The 20,680-nt window shown below is 40.0% G+C and overlaps 1 protein-coding gene across 1 annotated transcript; it reads left to right on the forward strand.

Annotated features, from left to right (window-relative positions):
• Nucleotides 1-126: 126 nt before the first annotated feature.
• mcoln1a (mucolipin TRP cation channel 1a) lies at nucleotides 127-19,286 on the forward strand. Its single transcript, XM_080450052.1, has 14 exons — nucleotides 127-304; nucleotides 6,182-6,453; nucleotides 8,825-8,992; nucleotides 9,940-10,096; nucleotides 11,018-11,120; nucleotides 11,516-11,612; nucleotides 12,120-12,219; nucleotides 12,521-12,627; nucleotides 13,304-13,453; nucleotides 13,707-13,808; nucleotides 13,950-14,072; nucleotides 15,764-15,970; nucleotides 16,297-16,427; nucleotides 16,986-19,286. Exons 1-14 carry the CDS (start codon nucleotides 274-276, stop codon nucleotides 17,020-17,022), a joined length of 1,785 nt encoding a protein of 594 aa, XP_080306178.1. The 5' UTR covers nucleotides 127-273; the 3' UTR covers nucleotides 17,023-19,286.
• Nucleotides 19,287-20,680: the final 1,394 nt, after the last annotated feature.

Raw genomic sequence — 20,680 nt, forward strand, 5'->3', positions numbered from 1 at the left:
AAACAAGAAAATACTGTCATGTTGCTGGAGGCAGGCTGGAGCAGGGAGGGGATAGAGGAGGGGAGGGGATGTTGTTGCTGTAAGTGTCACATGGTACAGCGTCACGTGACCAGTAAGGAAGGAAGAGACCTTCAACACTAGTCGGCAACTTGAGCTCCTCGTTATGTATGGTTACCGATAGCTGCCTGTCTTCACGGAAACTACTTTGTTTACACACTGTATCAGCTGTTTTAATGTTATTCTGCTCATATATTATTTTAAGAGTTCAACTTCATGGCTGCGACCGAAAACCGCGATGTCCCAGGTATGGTGATATTTTATATGGGCTTTTTCTCCCCCTTTCTTTGCCATATGCCTTAGTTTAAGGAGGTATGTGTATTGTTGTATTGTGCAATGCTGCTTTTCTAGCCTTATCTTGTTTAGTTAATTTATGTGTGCCTAAAGAATAGGCATTGCATCAACCAGTGGTGTTGGAAACACTGCAACAACACCAGCATTACTGGCAATGTTTTTGGGGAATTCTAAGTTCATTGACTATGACACACTACCTTATGTGTTGATCCTTAGTAATGACTCAGTAACTCCTGTGTTTACTCCGAAACATTGGACTAACGATGACATTTGGAACTTTCTTGTGTGTTATTGTCCATGGCTAAAGTAACATGGCTGTCCTGAGTTAAACTGAAAGAGGCTATTGTTTTAGATGCCAACCAAGAATCAGACTACCCCCCCCCCCTGTCTCACACACACACACACACACACACACACACACACACACACACACACACACACACACACACACACACACACACACACACACACACACACACACACACAAGTGGTGGACAGTAACGAAGTACATTTACTTGAGTATTTGTATTTTTGATACTTACATGATACTTGGCCCTGTTTTACAAGCTCTCTCACATGAGCAAATCTCAGGATTTCCCATGTGAGAACATCCATGGTCCTACTACCATCCTTCCCTTGAGGGATATTCATTGTTTTCCAGCCACGTGCTCTCTTTTTCTTGGCTTATGTAATACACAACAGTGTTGGTCTGTCTTGTGTCTATAAAACAGTGCAGTCATTATTAAAAAAAAAGGAAAATCAAAAGACAGCACTACTATACCAAAAAACATCTAATATTACATTAGCCATGGTTCACATGATGTGCGTCTGTCACAAGCAGTCATGTTTCAGGGCTAATACTACATCATCTATCATCTCAGTTTTGCAAACTGAGATACAGGAAACCATATTAATACACAATATAAATGAATAACTTAATTTGCGTGTAGCCTATCTTTTATGGTTTATTCAATCTTATAGGATGAAAGGTAAAATATACTTGGTAAAACATACACTGAATATTCTATTCCAGTTTAATGGAAGCACTTCTGACTAGGGCTGTCAAGATTATGACATTTTACATGACAATGAATTGTCCTGCAAATAATTGCTATTTAATTGTGCTTTTCATTAAACACTGGAACATATGAATACAAATGACATTTCTGTTTGGCTTTTAGGCTTTGTTTGAAGTTGCACAGGGCAGATAAGAGCAGTAGCGAGGCTTCCAGAGCATTGCAGATGTAGCTGGCTTTGAATGCTAGACATTTACAATATAGATTTATAGCCCAATATTGTACTGTCAGTACAGTATGTACACCTGGTAACTTCCTCCACTCATGGCGTCATCACTGTACAGTTCTAATCTGCTACCTGTACAGTCACCCTTTCAAGTAATTTCCAAATAATTATGAAGTCTTTCACCACTCTAGCTCTATATGAAAACTAAATCTGATATTGTTATTTTTTTGATGTATGGACTAGTATGTAAATACAGTTGCACCATATCTGTTACCATACAGTACTCTACTAACAGGTTTAAGCAGTTCATAAGTTGTTACAGTAATTACCCTGGCCTTCACATGTACAGTACAGTGAGCTAGAGAATTTGGATACCAACCCAGCATCCTTTACGTTTGTTTAAATGTTATCCTAACTTGGATTGGCAGTTTGTCCGTGGGTGGCCTAGGCTAGTGCTGTAGACTGGCAGTCACAGCAGAGATCCAGTCAGTGATAGGGACCTGTTGATGGACTTACTGTCACGCTAGTATGAATGACTTTGAATGACACATGGGGAGCTAAGTCTGCTGTCACCGTTGGCGCTACAGGGACAACCCTGAACCAGAAGGGCCAGATATTTCCACAGATTTATTCAGCTTGATTGACTATCTGCTTATATCAGCGCTGTTGGCACTGCAAGTTGCACGCAACCCTTTTAGTTTGGCCAATCACTGTCAGCCGTGACCATCGACGAGCATCTCTGATCAAAGATCTCTTAACTTATTTGCGAAGCTTACCGTGTCATGGTGACACAAAATGTTAAGTGGCTGAGTTATTCAAGAGAGAGAGAGACACAGACAGACAGACAGACAGACAGACAGACAGACAGACATGTAACCCCTGTCAAAGCATGAACATCTCTTCTGCCTTGTCTCTAGTAGACTAGAGCTTACCTGAATGTGGGCATATTACCATAGACTCTATGCCATAGAGGCTTCTTCTTACTATGATGTTATTAAGGTCAGTTCTCAGCAGCTGTGCTGCTCAATAGGAAGTGATCCTTGTGATTATGGGTTTGATTTCTACTGCAATCAATCTCATGAAGTTTTGGGGTTAATGCATATTCCTCTTTCCTCAAGTTATATAGGCCTACAATCAACGTGTTCAGTAACTTTCACTGCAAATAATTGTTTAAAAATACAGTTAAACCAATTATTCAAGATTTGATAATTTGATGATACATTTTTCAAATTTTGACAGTTGAATAAATGTCTGTGGTCTGGTACAAATAGGGTTCATGATAAAGACGCTATTACCATGTTAGAAAATTACACACAAACCAATAATCCTACATACTACTTATCGTATATAAGCGATTATTACAACCCTGTAACAATCTAAGCAAAATAACCACTTTCTCACTGAAATGTTCACTCTGTACAGAGGGAAATCGGGCAGTTGTCTTGTGGTAGAATTAGCCTAATCTCTGAAAATTGTTGTCATTCAACTTGCTTACTTCTGCTGCTGACCCACATTCTACAACTGTCTGCACTTTATTGCCCCTGAGTCGCATCACAATTTGTCCTATCGCTGACTGTAGTCTGTGAAGATTGGTACAATCCTGACTCAACATGTTATCCTTCCTGGCTCACGTGCTGACTAGCTACTGATTTATTCTTAAATGAGTTGACCCTTAGTGAACTACATAGCAATAAATACAGACAATATAAACACCATATTTGTTTTTATTTGTTTTTCTCTGGAACAGTCTAAATTTTGTGTTCAGAGTGAGGCACCTAGTGATCATGAGAAATTAAGTTTACATACACAAGTCCTTGCTTCTATAAGGCTTGTCTAGAGTAGCATGCTAATGGAATAAATATTTTGGAATAACGTCTAAATGGAGAATTATTTTGAGACGTGTTGAGTTACTGTCAGTAGTACTATGACACATTGAACAATGTTGTTTTGGACCATACATAATAAACTCTCTGTGTGCCTGTGCCCCCTGGCTTTGTCACAAAAATAGCATCTATCTCTGTTTCTCCCATAGCTGGCTTTCTTTATACTGTTTTTTTTTTTCCTCCTTTCCTTAATCGTTATTCTTATCACAAGATTAGGGTTTGTTTTTAGCAAGTAAAGAAGTGATACTTGAAAAGGTGGGGTCAGTGTGTTAGTGGTAAGCTAATTCCGCTTATTGGTGCATGATGCATCCACTGTCATCAGTGTCTAATACTACTTTAATTGAACACCACCCTGCTTAGTGTCTAATCCATCCAACATTTGAACACCACCCTGCTTGTTGCTTACAGTGTCTAGCCTACATTTACACAACCCTGCTTAGAGTTGGAACTTGGCAGTCTGTGTCACCCAGCCTAACCCATGTGTAATTACCTCAGCAGAAAGTAGTATCACAAGATCGAAACTGTTTCACCCATTTTTGGGGGAAATTAAGTTCTTCAGAGAATGTCATGGGTCCACTTTGACCTCCTTCTGTTTTTACTTACACTAGCCTTGACAAACCTGGTCAGGCCAGACTTCTGAGAATTGCCAGCTTTAGCTACCCTAACCATCCAAGGAATTTGACAATCTTCTACACTGGTGTCCGTATTCATTTACCAATGGTGGCTGACATAGCAGCACAACAGTCACCCATAGCGGAATCAGACCAATTTAGTGTAGGTCTATTTACAGTGGCACAGTCACTAGTCACTACACAGTATTTGTGTGAAAGTAAAAAACACATTTCAGAATGTTCTTAAAGGCCATATATTGTTATATCTGAAGAGTGAGTCTACTTAACATTTTTTAGTTCAGTGATGTTTTAAAATAAATCATAATCTTCAGGCATCCGGGTGGCGTTCAGGTAAAGCTCTTGCCCGTAACCACAGAGGCCCGGTTTATGGGTGTTCATGGGTAGGAATACTGGTTCAGTGGGGAGGGGAACGGCGGAGGATAGGTTAAACCTCTCCACGCATCTTGCTCTCCTGGTGAAACTCCTCACTGTCAGTGAGCAGCTGGCGACTCCATGTGTATTGGAGGCACATGGGTCTCTACACCCTCCCCAGACTAACAGTTGGGGTTGACAGCGACAGGGACCACAGTACACACACATGCACAATATAATGAATAATGAATTGGGGCAAATAATGAATTGGGGAGAACATGATGAAAATGTAAATAATAATATCAGACTATAAATATATGCCCTGTGCATTCATAATTTAAAACTATAACTTTAAAACTAAGCCTGACCCCTTGACTGTAAGCCAGAAGTATATGATAACTATGCTGTACTGAACATGAAACATGAATTCTTCAATTATCCAGCGGCTGTTTTCGCACCTGGGTTGGCTATGAACATATGCTGACTTGATGAGTGTGGATAGGAAGAGACAGCTTGAAGAACAGGAACAAAGGTTGTCACTTACTCCCAGAGGGGGAAAGAGACTAAGAACATACTGACGGTATGGAGACAATGTGCAAAGGTGTCAGATTGATGTAAAGCCGGCAAAAACTTGAGGACAGACTTTCCTTCACAATCATGCATGTGTGTTGGTGAAAGGCCTCTTTCCTTTTTTAATAGTGTCCAAGCTAACTACAGCCCTGGTAGTTCTGAGTGAGATTGTTTTAGAACTTAAAAAAAGAAACCCTGCAACATTGGTTTAAAATTATGACTGTCAGAGTTGGAGCGCTAATGGATGATTGATGACACGGCCAGACCAGTTCATTATGATGAATGCAGTATGAGTCAAATTGTGCAGTAGTTTCTCAGGCTGGCGATTTAAAATGACATGCTTTTTTTCTTACTATTTTGATGTTTATGTTGTGGAGCTGAGATAATTTCCAAGGAAATTGGTTGTTTTTTCATCGTATTGACCTTCCTCAATTTGTAGACCGTATGACAAATTCCCATTGTGATCACATATTCCATGAAGACACACTTGTACTGGCAGAAATTGACCGTCCTAACAGATGACTTAAGTTGAGCATCATGTACTTGGATAGAAGAATGTATGGTAAAGCAGTGGTTCTCAAAGTGGGGTCCGGGGACCTCCAGGGGTCACTGCTGTAACCTTAAAAAAACGTCTCTTATGGGGGTCTCTGGCATATCTTTTCAAATGGGGGTCTGCGGGCTTATATGTGTCAATTTGGGGGTCCTCGACATGAAAAGGTTTGAGAACCAGTGAGTGTGGTAAAGAATACTTTGGCCTGGGCCACCTACATCAGTATGCTACGTGGAGCATGTAGTTGCGCAGCAAATTCCATGACAATTAAGCAAGTAGTCTTCAAGATATGTTGTTTGGGGCTAAATTGATGGACGGACTATAACGACCAAATAAGGCCATCCTTAAGGGGGGCGCATGCTACCATTTTCGGTGATCACCCTCTCATCACTACAATATGACGTCACTGAGACGCGGTGATAAGCGATTCACCGCTCACCTCAACACATCTCTCTGTTTTTACTAACCGAAATCACCGGACTATGAGCGCCTGGTATCCAAACCACCGTTTCGGTGGTCACAAACGGTGATGGGGTGACCAAAATGTGAAAATTATGCAGGAAATGCTTCGTTCTCAACCATCTCTTTTTCTTCTCATTTAGAAAGCGATAAACAGTCTTCGCCTGAGGCTCACCGTGGCTCCAGCGACGACAGCGCCTGCGAAGTCAACCACCATGGCACCAACCATATCACCAACCATAGCTTTCCCACAACCACTGCAGGTCATTGGTTGGGGGCCGATCGAGACGAGGAGGCTCTTCGGAGGAAACTGAAATACTTCTTCATGAGCCCCTGTGACAAGTACTACGCCAAGGGTCGCAAACCCTTCAAGTTGGGTCTGCAGCTGCTCAAGATCATTATTGTCACTGTGCAGGTACTGTACACGTTTTTAATGTATTTATTATTATTAAGCGTGTGTTCGTCTACAATAGTACCCCCTGCCCACATTGTCTCTGTATGCAAGAAAACAAAACAAAAATAGAAAAACACAAGAAACGGCGACAACAGCAACAACATTGTAGTAAGTAGTATTTGAGTAGATGCAGATTTCAATTATATTATACATGGAGGTACTCACAGGCAGAAGTGTGTATAAAATGCGAAATTGGGGCGGATTGTCCACACCGTTGAGAAAAATTGTAAAACTGATTCTAAGTTAGTATAACTAAAATGTAACTGAACAAAAGGAGAGAAGAAAAAGAAGTGTGAGAAAGAAAATGGAAGAAAGAGGAAGGAAAAAAAGGGGAGGATTAATACAAGAGGGAAAAAGGATAGGGAGGGGGGTTAGGGGAGGAGAGGGTACGGGGGGATTCACGTTGGGTTCTCTGAACACTAACTCAGGGTTTCTCAAAGTGGGTTCCCGACTGCCTGTGACACCAGTCCAGGGTTGCAGTGGAATGATTTGATGGTACATGGAATTTACCAATATCACTTATAAAATATTTTTTTGTGTCTATACAAAGTTATTTTCAATAAAGTCTAACCGAAATGGAAATTATTTTCAAGTTTTCCTCACAACATATCTCAGGGGAACAATGGACGCATATCCACACCCCCTCCCTCTCCCTACGTAGACTGACAAAATGTGCTCTTCCTAACATTACCTGTCAGCAGATGTTGGAGAGGCTAGATGAAAGAAAGGGAAATAAGGATAGTTTTCTTGCGAGAAAAAACCATTAACCATATAATAATAATAACCATTCAGCAGCAACTGACATTGGAGAATGCTGAGTCAGGAGCAGCAAAACGGCCAAAAGTGAGGCTTTATAACGAGTATAACTAGTATTTAGAATGGCGCTTCTACTGGCCCCACACCTGTGTACCTGATCTGTAGGGAGAAGTTGTCGAATGCAGCAATGGTACCAAGCAAATTAGCCATCCAGGATACAAGTCCAAAGGTATTGAATATTTTGAGAGATTTAAAATAAAAAAATAAGAAAAAGAGAGTTCAACTGTGTACGTTCATTTGATATGATACATGATATAATGTATCATTATAAATAATCATTATAATGATACAAATACTTATAGTCAGGCCTATCATACCATTATGTTAAATGTCAAGTAGTAAAATATGCAATAAATATAAGGTGTTAGTCTAGAGTGAGAAATAGGGGTGCCGTGGATGAAAGAATTTATGTATATGGTGCCTTGAGCCCCAAAAGTCTGATCAACATTGTTTCACCACCATAAAATTGTCAATTCAATGAAGTTAGTTCATCAGGCATTCTTTGTGTATGTCTTCAATGTATTGATTTTATTTCTGATGTTCATATTACTGAATGTTGTACAGCAACACAAAACCTTGCAGAGGCCCAACATGCTGGTATACAATAAATGAATGGAGTCAGAAGTGTACAGTGCAAACATGAAGTACACACAATGTACAGAGGAGAGTAAACAACAAAGAGACGAGCTGCTATTAGAAAGAGCTCTTTAACACAAAGCCTCAGGCTTGCTAGAGTTTTTGCAACATACTGCCCAAGGCTTTTTACTTTCTGTTTGGCTTTAACATTTTTCTCAGAATTTCTGGTACAAGGTCTTTGGTTCTCAGGTCAAAAGTGAGGGAGCTAATAACTTCCACCTGGCATACACTGATTGTCTGTTGAGTTGTCAATACAAATTTCAGCAGGAAGCGTAAAGACGATAATACTTTTACAGTTTTGGGCTGTTGATTCATTGCCTCTAATGGCTCCATTTTACAATGTCCCCTTTTAGTTGACTTTCACTGGGGAATGCAAACACTGGTAGAATAAAAATACAGCAAAGGCTTGCAATGTAATCACTGGACCATGACAGGATAATGAAATCCCTCAATACTATCAGAACACTTCTTAAACGAGACATCCTAGAGGTGTGCATAGTTGAGCGTTGTGGCTGTGTTTGTTTGGGGACCGAATTACATAAACACATACGTACGTACAGACAGCATACAGACAGAGAAAGGCAGACAACCAGACAGCCTCATTTCAATAGTTTCGCACTCACACTTCCTGCAGCTCAACTAGCTAGTTTTGATAACATTTGGGACGATGGTCAATCATTGTTAGTCTTTTTTTCTCTCTTATGCTCTCTGCCATATCGCTTTTCTCTCTTGACATAATCTCTCACACTTGCTCCTCTCCCTCTCAACTCACCAAGCTCCTGTCTCATTCTTCTCTGTCTTCCTCATCAACCCCTCTCTCAATCTCTGTCTTATCCCCTCCTCTCTCCCATCACTGTCGAAACATCTTTCCTCCCTCCAGTTAGTGCTGTTTGGTCTGAGTAACCAAATGGTGGTGACGTTCAAGGAGGAGAACACCATGACCTTCAAACACCTGTTCCTCAAGGACTATGACGAGGCCTCTGATGACTCCTTCGCTGTGTACACTCAGAGTGACGTCTACGATCACATCTTCTATGCTGTGGACAAGGTTAGCACTAACAAAATGAACCTCACATTGGCGTGCAAACCCTGCCTGCACCAACATCCACAAAGAATCCAGTGTATCAAACCTTATCACCAGGGCGGCAGTGGCTCAAACTGGGCGGCAGTGGCTCAAGAGGTAGAGTGAGTGGTCGCCTTGGAATCGGAAGGTTCCCGGTTTGATCCCCTGCTCCTCCTGGCTGCGTGTCGAAGGGTTCTTGAGCAAGACACTGAGCCCCTAACTGCTCCTGATGAGCAGGTTGGTGCTTTGCATGGTTTCCTCTGCTGTCGGTGTATGTGAATGAATGGGTGAATGTGAAATACATTTTAAAGTGCTTTGGATAAAGGCGCTATATAAATGCAATCAATTTCTGTCTCTCTGTTCCTTTTTTTTCTTTACATTGACCTTGAGTTTTTCGATAGCATCCCAACGATGCTATTGCCTGCCCCCACCCAGGTTCAGGTTAATGTATATGTTGTCGCACAATAGTGTCACGCATCAAAAATAGCAGATCTACAACACCGTCTGGTGGGTATAAATCAGGATTCCGTTTTCAGTTTAGGTCACGAGACCGGGTCATACTTTCGTTTTTGTAGTCATTTTGGTGTCCTGTCGGAGGAGGAACACGTGAGTCTGCTCCTTCCCCAGGCCAACAGTGAGTGGAGTTTGCAGTCAACTTGGGAGGAATTGGCCATTTATAATTCAGGGACAAAATGTAAATAATGAATAGTTGTTAAAGAACAAAGTGCCATCAGATATGAAAACACAAGCAAGCACAATATGATTTTAGTCCATTCAGAAGGGTAGCTTTCATCTCAGCTTAAGAACTGTAAAATGATCCAATCAAAATAACAATTGAAAAATCCAAGTGCTTGACATCCTATCAGTTATCGACTATCGCAGGGAATGGAGCATTGTTGTTTTAGTTGTTGTTCTTCCTGTCTTCTCCCCAGTATCTGACCTTACCAGAGACCACGGTGGGGCGCTACGCATATGTCTACGATGTGGGTGTGAAAGGCAGCGCCCTCTCTCTGTGCCAGCAGTACTACAAGAAGGGAAGCATTGACCCAGCCAATGATACCTTCAACATAGACCCTCAGGTCATCACAGGTACAAGAGCTCTTAGGAAAATGGAAAAACAATAGGTTTTAGGTGTTTCTCATAGCTGTGCAGTACTAATATAGGAACCATGTTTCTGCTATGAGTGAAGCAGTCTGTTATATTATGTACATATATATATTATAGTGTTGTACAAGCAAAAAACGCTGCACTTCATGCCGCGTTATCAGCTTGCCCTGCCTTGATGGGGTCATTTAACTGATAACCTGTCTCGACTCGACGCGTTGATCAGCATGTTCAGGTTTCGGTAACCAGCATTGGCCAGGTTATTTCGTGGGTGATATAGGCTCTCTCTTCCCTCCCTCCCTCTCTCTCTCTGCTTCTCTCACTGACCGAGCTCTCCCTCTCTCTAACTCTCTCTCCCTCTATACTGTAACTTCCCTCCCCATGTCACTCTCCCTCCAGGTTTATGCTGACTAACAATGCCGAATGTGGGCACGTCTTCATTTTATAATTGATAATATTCCCATTTACAGAATTTGTCCATGGTCTCAGTTCTTTCAATTTCAGTTCTTTCTTTTTTCTTTGTGCAGTATTCTTAATACTTTCATCAAGGTGAAGTTAGATTTCCAGTAGCCTTTGTTTGCCTATATTTATAGAAATTACCATTGTTTCATAACTGTTAATGATGTTTCATAACCTTAGAGTACCCCACTTCCTCCTTTTGTGTGAAATTTCATCAAATGAAAGTGAAAACAAAACAGTGGAAATAACCACAAATCTACATCCTCCTGATCTCTCTACGGTTATCTCATAGGCTTTTTGTAATTATGTTAATTTGTACTATAATGACTATAGATTGAAATAAATGCTTTTACTTTGATTATCTACATCATGTAACAGTGGCTACAATCTCTCTCTGTCTCTCTGTCTCTCTGTGTCTCTCTCTGTTTCTCTGTGTGTTTTTTCCAGACTGTGTTGGAGTGAACCCTCAGTCTGTCCCGCCGCCCATAGATATGCCGCCGCCTCCCACTGTCACTGATGACTACAGGAACTTCACCCTCAAGTTCCACAAGTAAGCTTTCATTTGTCACTTGGTTCTAGCCTTTCCTTGCTACACCCCCATTGGAGAGATTATCTTTGTGTAGTATCTGCTTTCATTCAATGAGGTACTTATCTCTTTGGCCCACACACACGCATACGCACACCCATGCATGCAAAAGCATGCATACAAGTCACCTACATTTTGTAGCTAATCTACAACGTTGGAAAAAACAACAACAAAAAAGATTGGTGCAACAGTCATAAATTATCAGTTATGTGGTCCAATTGCCTTGTGGAGAACAGGTAAGAAATGAACCTGCTGTAGGTTACATGAGTGTAAAATGGTGTTCACCCTTACTGAGATCCTCCTGTCTGTTTGTGTCACTTTGTCTCTCTCCTCCATCCCTCCTCGTCCTTATTCGTTAGACTCATTAATGTTACCATACAGTTCCAGCTGAAGGCCATTAATATTCAGACCATCATCAACAATGAGATCCCTGACTGTTATACATTCTACATTACGGTGAGAGCAACATGCAAGCACCCACATTGCGCGCACACACACACACACACACACACACACACACACACACACACACACACACACACACACACACACACACACACACACACACACACACACACACACACACACACACACACACACACACACACACACACACACGTAACACACACACAAGTAGGACTATGACGGTATGGAATTTGAATTACTGTGGTGCAATAGCAACGTGTCCTGGCGGTACATAATATGTAGGGCTGTCCTTGAGTAAAGAAATTCTCAACTAATAGTCATTGGATTTATCCTCTAATCACTTACCGCCGCGGCATCCATTTATTTTGGGGAAATCTAAGTGTTTGATATCTTTTTGGGGGGGGAAAAGTAAAGAAAACAAAGAAATTGTAGGAAGGTAAAAAAAAAAAAAACATTTACTGAACCATAAAAACTGGTCATTATGTTTGGGAAACACTGTGTTAACGTTATCTCTGCTGGCACTCTGCTGTCTTACAGATAGTCCTGGACAACAAAGCTCACAGTGGTAAAGTTAAGATCACTCTGAAAAACCAGGCCTCTATAAAGGAATGTAAATATCCCAACGTCTCTGGACATGGTAAGACAGTAAGAGTGGGAAAGTATGGATGGGTGAATGTATTGAATAATGACTTGAAAACAGATGTCAGTACTCAGTAGTATATAATGGCTGTCCATAGCCGATATTTTTCATTGTTTATTATATAGTCTTGTACTGTATTTTTTCCATCCTTTACTATATATATATATATATATATATATAAAACACACACAGTATATATACATTAAAGTCTATATAGATGACATGAAACATATGCAGGAATTAGGTTGTAATTTGATGTAAACATGCTTTAGTTTCTTCTATTTGTTTCAACTCTCAGCGGAGAACTACACACGTTTGGCGTTTGATGTGGCGGTGGCTTTGGTGTGTTTGCTGTCGTTGCTGCTTTGTGGACGCTCCATACTGCGAGGCATCATGCTACAAAATGTAAGGATGGGATCACTTTTCACATATTTTTATTGAGCAGTTTTGACATACAATACTGTATACATATGACACTACTGACTCGAGATGTGCTCACACCAAAGAATAGGCTGGGACATAGAGACAGGATGGATGATTGATTGATTGATTGATTGATGGGGACATGAGACAAGATGGTGGTTCTCAACCTTTTCAGGACATGACCCCCCAAAATAATCAGTCAGTGCAACACATTCAGCCAACTGTTCCCACTCCCCACAGGCTATGGGATTTTTAATTGATTGACGAATGGCCCAAACTATACAGTTCATCGAGAGGACCGGGTACGTTGATCTGATCTCTAGTGATTGGTTAGGGAAAATCAAATCCCCTCCCCCTTGGGGTCCGTGTCGGACTGTAGCATTCATTCTTCAGTCTGATATCAGGCTAGGTTAGGGGGAGAAGATAAGTTGATGATGGAGTTGAATGTCAATGGTCCACATGCCATGAAGGGTTAGATTGTGTTATAAAAGCGTCCCAAATATCATGAAACCTTTTTTTAGTTTTTAGTTTTACAATCCTACATGGGATGGGATTTTTCTAATTTGATGATTACCAAACTTCTTTGTTGTTTCCCTCCCCTATTCATCTCTCTCTCTCTTTCATTCTCCACTCTTTCTTACTCTCATATCTGTTTCAGGAATTTGTTGAGTTTTTCAAAGATAGTCTCAATCGTAAGGTGTCGGCAAGTGATCGTTGGGAGTTCATCAACGGCTGGTATATCCTGCTCACCGTCAGCGATATCCTCACTATCATTGGCAGTGTGATCAAAATAGGCATTGAATCCAAGGTTTGTCCTCTTTGCGCCCTCTAGTGGGCATTATGTGGTACTGACCTTTTACATTATTGTTTTTGAACGTCAACAACATGTGTTACACATTCTCTCCATCCATATTGTGAAGAGTGGGGCCACAACTTAAGTATATTGCCTTGATGTACTAATTAAGCCATTCTTGAGCTTTTCAATACCAGAACTATGATTGTGCATATTACTTCTCTGTCAAACTTGGCTTACGGCGACTATCTTGCTTCTCTCCTGATAGACTATGTCTGCCTATGATTTGTGCGGTATCCTGTTGGGAACCTCCACGCTATTGGTGTGGGTTGGAGTCATTCGCTACCTCACCTTCTTCCAAAAGTACAACGTAAGTTACAGACGTGCAGAAATGCTTGTGTGATTGAAGACTCACAACGGCGAGTCTCTCTTTCGCCGTCAACTTTACTCTAAAACAAACGCACACTTGCATGATTCGTAATTGCTGTCTAAGACATTGTTCTGCCCATAGATCCTGATAGTGACGCTGCGAGCCGCATTCCCCAATGTGATCCGGTTCTGCTGCTGTGTTGCAGTCATCTATCTGGGTTACTGCTTCTGTGGTTGGATCGTTCTGGGACCATACCATGAGAAGGTTTGACAACAATACCTCTCTTAACCCTGGCGCCCCAGGTTTTGGCAAACATAAAAATACTAATAATAATCATTTATAAATTATTATTATAATTTATCAATTTATAATGTAAAACATAAAGAATATGAAAATAGCATACTGTATCTACAAGTTCATAATGTGAAGCGTTGTGAGCTTGTAGATTGGCTATTTTTTATATTTATTTTACAAATAAGTATATAGGGCTTAAGTGGTGAAGCTTGTATGTGATGGAGTGGTACTTGCTGGAAGCCAATGATAGACTAACTAACCCTGAATTATAATAGCAAATTGTCCTATTCAAATATTTTTCATAAAATGTTTTTGTGTAGCTTGTATAATCCTGTTTCTCAAAATCCACTGAACCTAATGCATACTACATTAGTAAGGACCCCATCGGACCTGCAATTAACCACATCAACCCTATTCTGGGGTGAACATTCAGTGAAAATAGCAGATCTACAAGTTCACCCAAGCTTGCTATTTTTGGCAAAGGAATTTAGTGTTGAGGGAAAAAAGGAGCGGACATTGTATAGAGCACTGGTTCCCAAACTGGGGGTCCAGATTATTTTGGGGGTCCCCAAATGATTAGCTTAAACATAGTTTTTTCACTCAACGGTAAACAAACCAACATACAGTTTAAGCGTATACAGGGTATCTGCACATTTCTAAAGTGACAATTTAAAGGGATACTTCACTTTCACATAAAATAAACATTTAAAAAATATATTAAAAATAAATGAAAAAAGTAATGGAAAATTCATGGCCCCCTCACGCATTAGAGTGTCCTACTAATGTGTGAGGGGGCCTTTATTTTGCCATAACTTCTTTCATTTTTTTTAAATATTTTTTTTTAATGTTTATTTTATGTGAAAGTGAAGTATCCCTTTAAGGACATTTAAATACCAAATTGGCCAAATTGTCAAATATTACGTAAGAAATAGGCAAACATTGTAAAAAATAGCCGATCTACAAGATCACAACACCTCGCAGTAGGGGTTTGCTGACACTAATTTCACGAAACGATACGATATTGGGCTCACAACTTCGATACGATTTCGATACGATACGCACTTTTTTATTATGAAAATATATGGGTGAGAAAAAAAGCAAATGCAAACAAATAATTCTGTTTTTGCATTATTCAGACATGCAAACTTCAGCTACAATAGCCGTTTTGAATCCAAATAGGGCAATGACACCTGACCCGAAAAAAAAAAAACATGTTGTCACCCTTTTCACCTCGGGGCTGTTTGCATGCCTGATTATTATTATTGTAAAAAATAAAATAAAATCAAAACGATATTTTTTTCCCCCAAAACGATACATATCGTCACGAAAACGTATCGTGATATATCGCGGGACGATATATCGGCACACCCCTACCTCGCAGTGCGGTGTGAGCTTGTAGTTCGGCTATTTTCACAATATTTATCTGTGGAACCGAGTCAAACTAAATGTAACTCCCACAAAGTGCTTGTCAGGGTGGGGCCCCCAGTTCAAATATGAATATTTTGGGGGGTCGCGGCCTGAAACATTTGGGAAGCCTTGCTACAGAGCCCTGGGGGACCCTGGTCAGCTAAGTACATAGGGATAAGGTGGTTAAGGATCACATTTCAACCACTGGAACAACGGCTTACATTTATTTTATAAACGTTTTGATTGTGTTGCAGTTCCGCTCTCTGTCCATGGTGTCAGAGTGCCTGTTCTCCCTCATCAACGGAGACGACATGTTCGTGACCTTCTCGGGGATGCAGGACAGCAACCTTCTAGTGTGGGTGTTCAGCCAGATTTACCTCTACACCTTCATCTCCCTCTTCATCTACATGGTGTTGTCACTCTTCATCGCTCTCATCACTGGGGCCTATGAGAGTATCAAGGTGTGCTTCCTCTATATTATCTTTTTGTGTGTGTCTTTTTTCAAGGTAGGCGGAGTGGTTTATTCATTCAGATTAATAACCATTGATTAGTCTAGGTTTGTTTTCTTGCAAGAAATTATCCGATTTTAAAATTGTATTAATTCTTATACTGAGACGATGTAAGGGGAGAGGAAAGGGAGACCTGTGTTAGTACCACAGGTGAAATTCAGTTTCAGTTTCACCCAGCTGATGGCTCATAGTTTCTGTTTAATTTGTACCAAATAACATATGGTACATATGTATTTACTTAAAAACATGACTGAATGTTTCCTCTACGACTCCACCAGCACCAAATTCAAGAGCCAATCCATATAACGGACCTGCATGCCTTCATAGCTGAGTGCACAGACACGCCGAGCTCTGGGAAGTTCAAGGGTCTGGAGACCTCGCCCTGCTCCTTCTTCTGCTGCTGTGACAGGTATGTGGAGGGCACAGGGGTCAACAAGACAAATGAAAGACTTCTATTATATCTCTTTATCAGTGGTGGGAAAAGTACTAAAAATGTTTTACTTAAGTAAAAGTATCAATACTGCAATATAGAAATACTCTGTTACAAGTAAAAGTCCGGAATTCAAAATGCACTACTCAAAATGTCAAAAGTATTGGCATCAAAATGTACTTGAAGTACCTAAAGTAAAAGTACTCATTATGCAGAATGTCCCATTTCACAAGTTTTCAAATGTATAAAAATCTTTTGAAAATAGCAGATCTACAAGCTCACAATGCATCGCATCGCAACGCATTGTGAGCTTGTAAATCGGCTATTTTCAAATGGCCTGTACTTGAGTACCTGTACTTAGTTACTTTACACCACTGCTCTTTATGCTGTATCCATGAGTAGATGTTACACAGAAATCCATTTTGTAGGGAGTTGTCTCTTCAAATAATGTGATTTTTGTTTTGTACATGTCTTGTTATTATTATTATATATACATAATAACCCATGACATGTGTGCTTGCTGTGTGCTTGCTGCAGAACAACAACATATGAGGATGTCCTCCTGGTGAACTGAAGTGTAACCTCACTTCAGTGATATCACTGACGCCCCCTCCTGGTCATAGTGTCATACTGCACACTCCTGACGCTCCTCGCATTGTTTCCCTGCTACCAAACCTGGGTCCTAATCTCATCAACACTTCCGTGAAGGATGGCCCCTCTGCGGTTTGGGTAGAGACTGACAGTTCACAGGGTTAACTGGAACCGTTTTCTGTCCCAGGAGTGTGTAAACAACAGTCAGGACCAGGACTGGTCACATCGCATAGAGAGCATGTACTAGCAGAGCACAGTGTGGACTCTGTGGAGGCATATTGACATTGACATCTGCTTAATTGGTTCTGTGTTCCACAGTCCATCCAGCGAGGATGCGTATCATGATACATTTCCGGCTTCTCCTTTTACTGTTCTCTTGACTCTGAAATGGACCAGCACTTCTGGCCTCTAAAGAGGATTCAGTGGCATCATGGATGAATACTGCGGAGACATTGTGCAGTTTCATTTAGACAATCGTTGGCCTAGGCTAGCGGTACATAATACAGTGTTTCACTTAAACAGACTTTAAGTTCATCAAGATACTAAAAGTGCCTTGGGAGAATCAGAAGGAGATGGTGTGTGAAGGCACTAAAGGTTTTGAGATGTCAATATTTTTATTTTATTTATTGAGCATCAAAAACTGTTATTTTCATTCTCCCCAATTTAGTCATTGCCAATGCATTATAGTTCCTGTCACTGTCAACCTTGTTGGTCTCGGAGGAGGGTGTGTTGACCACCACATGTCTCCTCCAATACACACACCAGCCACGCCTTCCCCTTTTCACAGTTGTCAATATTTCAGAAGATGATTATTTATTATTATATAATGGCTTAACCTCATACTAGATGTATAACTAGTAGTTGCATTCATTAGCTCTCATGGAAATTGCTTATTGACGCTTATTCACAATATACATTTAATGTGCTCAGCACATCTCTATCCATTACACAATTGCCTTGAACTGAATGGACACACATTCACTGCCAAACAATAATTTGTTTATTTAATGAATTATGCAACTCAAAACACTAACAATCAAACCCACCTGAAATGGTTTGTTGTTCGTTTTTTGGCAATGTTTTTAAAGAAGTATAGGGCAGTCTGCCCTAATTTTTTAGTCTTTGTTTAGACAGAATAACGGCTATGCCTGGCATTGGAAGATCACCTTCAGAATTATATTTCAAACAGTTATGGCACAGTCCTGTTCTCCTGCAGAAGGCTCCTGTTGGCATGGCTCAAATATTATAGTTGAATGTTATCTGTTCACAATCAGATTACCCACTTGTTTCTCATTTGAAGTACAATTTCACCATGGAGAATTCCTCTTGTTCTGAGCTAATGCAACTTTTATTTTTAAATGAATACAAATGCGAGCAAACTAAGAGGAGGTCATCATTTTCTTTTTTCTTTATCCACCCCTCCTGCACTCTTCCAATTACATGAACGAAATGCGTTTCTTTCTGCAAGCAATGATGTCTGGGTCACACTGACCTACCATGCTTTTAGGCTGCTTTTGTTTTGCCATTTTTCTTTGTCTGTCTTATAATGATCTAATTTAAAACTTTAACCTAGTGCCTGTACAGCATCGTACAGCATCGTTTTATTTCATTATTTCTATAGCATGAATAGAACTGAATACATCTATTATCCAAGCATAGCTGGAAAATGCACAAGAAGATGAGTCTTCAGAAAAAAAAATGTTTTGAAGAAATATATTTCTAGTTGTTTGTTTTGTTTTTTTAAAGAGAGGTTGAATTATCCTATACTGTCTTTGGATTTCCGTCTTTACCTCATCGTTCTGGGGCCCTTTTCCATATCTCAGGCTTCTGCTGGCATTAGCAGAAATAGACAATAAAAATTGTTGAAAATACATTTTAAAGTTTATATTAATCCATATAGTTTCTTAGATACAAATAAGAAAGCCTCTTTGTTGTTCAGCCGTTATGTTAACTATCTTGTTACAATGTCCAGTAGTTCATTATGGTAGGAAGAAAACAATACTAAGAGAATTATCATTTGAATTCTTTTTTTCTTTTTTTTTTACTTTTACCAAACAGGACAAACAATCCATTGTAGCTTTGGATGAGTTTTGTGTAGCATTAACTAGATGCATCTTTCATGCAATGTGCAGATATTTGAATCTATACTTGACCTGTGTTTGAGCTTTGCTGCATCTGCCTGTTGGTTGTGACAACCAACCAAAAGATACCATTGCAAATCCACTGATTAAAAGGATTAGTTTCTTGGGTTGCTCTCATATTATCATTTTAACATTTCAATGAGCCTTTAAATAAACCACAGCATATGTCATAATTTAACAGGGAGCAGAAAAGGCTGATGTTTTCATCTCATATTGCCAATGGTTTCAGGGATCAAGTTTCATTTGGGTGCAATTCCTTTAAAATATCAGAGGAGGGTGCAAATGGTTTGAAGACCACAACATCCTAAAGGATATTGACAAAGTAATCCTTAGGTGGCTGAATTGAAGTCATAGTAGATCATGAATTAAAGTGAAAAGTTTTTTGTTTGCCCGTAGAATCCAATACTTTACTGTACTTAGTTACTTTACACCACTGCTCTTTATGCTGTATCCATGAGAAGATTTTACACAGAAATCCATTTTGTAGGGAGTTGTCTCTTCAAATAATGTGATATTTTTTTACATGTGTGCTTGCTGCAGAACAACAACATATGAGAATGTCCTCCTGGTGAACTGAAGTGTAATCTCACTTCAGTGAAATACACTTCAAAGAAATACATAATCTAAATGGATTTAAAGGCCAAAGCAATTTGGGAGCTAGAACACAATACCATTCTGAGTAGGTCAGTTTGAATTGTACAGTTTCTTTTCCAGAACACTCTTGATTGAGAACTCATTTATTGTTGTTCATCTTCCTAAGCGGCATTTGGCAACAGCTGTACGTACCACATCTTTGCCTTTTATTTACTTAATTGCATATGCTCATACATAATGTTGGCTACCGATCTGCTCTCTCCAGCACTCCTGTCTTATAGCCTGTCTTAGTGATGTGAGTCCATGCGTGTGTATTTGTGCGTGCGCGTGAGACAGCTAAAGTTTACAGTTTAACATCGGAAATACGTATACCTCATTATTAACATGCACAGAATAGATTAACTACTACAGTAGTTAGAAGTGAGTGTACTGTACATATGTAGCTCTTTTTGTGCTGTATTATCTTTTCAATGGACTGATCTAATGTTTGTTAATGTCATTTTGGATATCAACTTCTTTTGTAAATAAATGTGTGTTCCAATCTGTAAGTACTGACTGTGATTGTGGTTCTGGGCCTTTTATTCTAAAAGCATGTCAGCAGAAAATTGCAAAATGACAACAGTTAACCAGTTATCCGCTTTGTACCTGAAATAAAACTAGTGTTAGTCTATTTGTGTTTAGTGTGTGCGTGTATCTACTTGGCTATCTGTGTCTATCGTACTAATCTGTGTGTGGGCTTCGTTTGTTTTGGCCCACAGGCAGTGTGTGCAGCTGTTCTTGGTACAAGGTGTGTGTGCTAGTGGGGTTTGGGCAGATGGGTGAGAGCAGACCACAATAAAGAGATTGTTATTCAAAACAACCAAGAAAGGCCTTTAGACTATCACTGTATCCCATTTTTATTAGGGC

Source organism: Gymnoscopelus braueri, assembly GCF_963280865.1.
Source record: "Gymnoscopelus braueri genome assembly, chromosome: 2".
NCBI lineage: Eukaryota > Metazoa > Chordata > Actinopteri > Myctophiformes > Myctophidae > Gymnoscopelus > Gymnoscopelus braueri.

Coding starts and splice junctions, on each gene's coding strand:
- mcoln1a (XM_080450052.1), top strand. CDS start 274: ATGGCTGCGACCGAAAACCGCGATGTCCCAG. Junction 305..6,181: donor CGAAAACCGCGATGTCCCAG/GTATGGTGATAT, acceptor CTTCTCATTTAG/AAAGCGATAAACAGTCTTCG. Junction 11,613..12,119: donor GTTATACATTCTACATTACG/GTGAGAGCAACA, acceptor GCTGTCTTACAG/ATAGTCCTGGACAACAAAGC.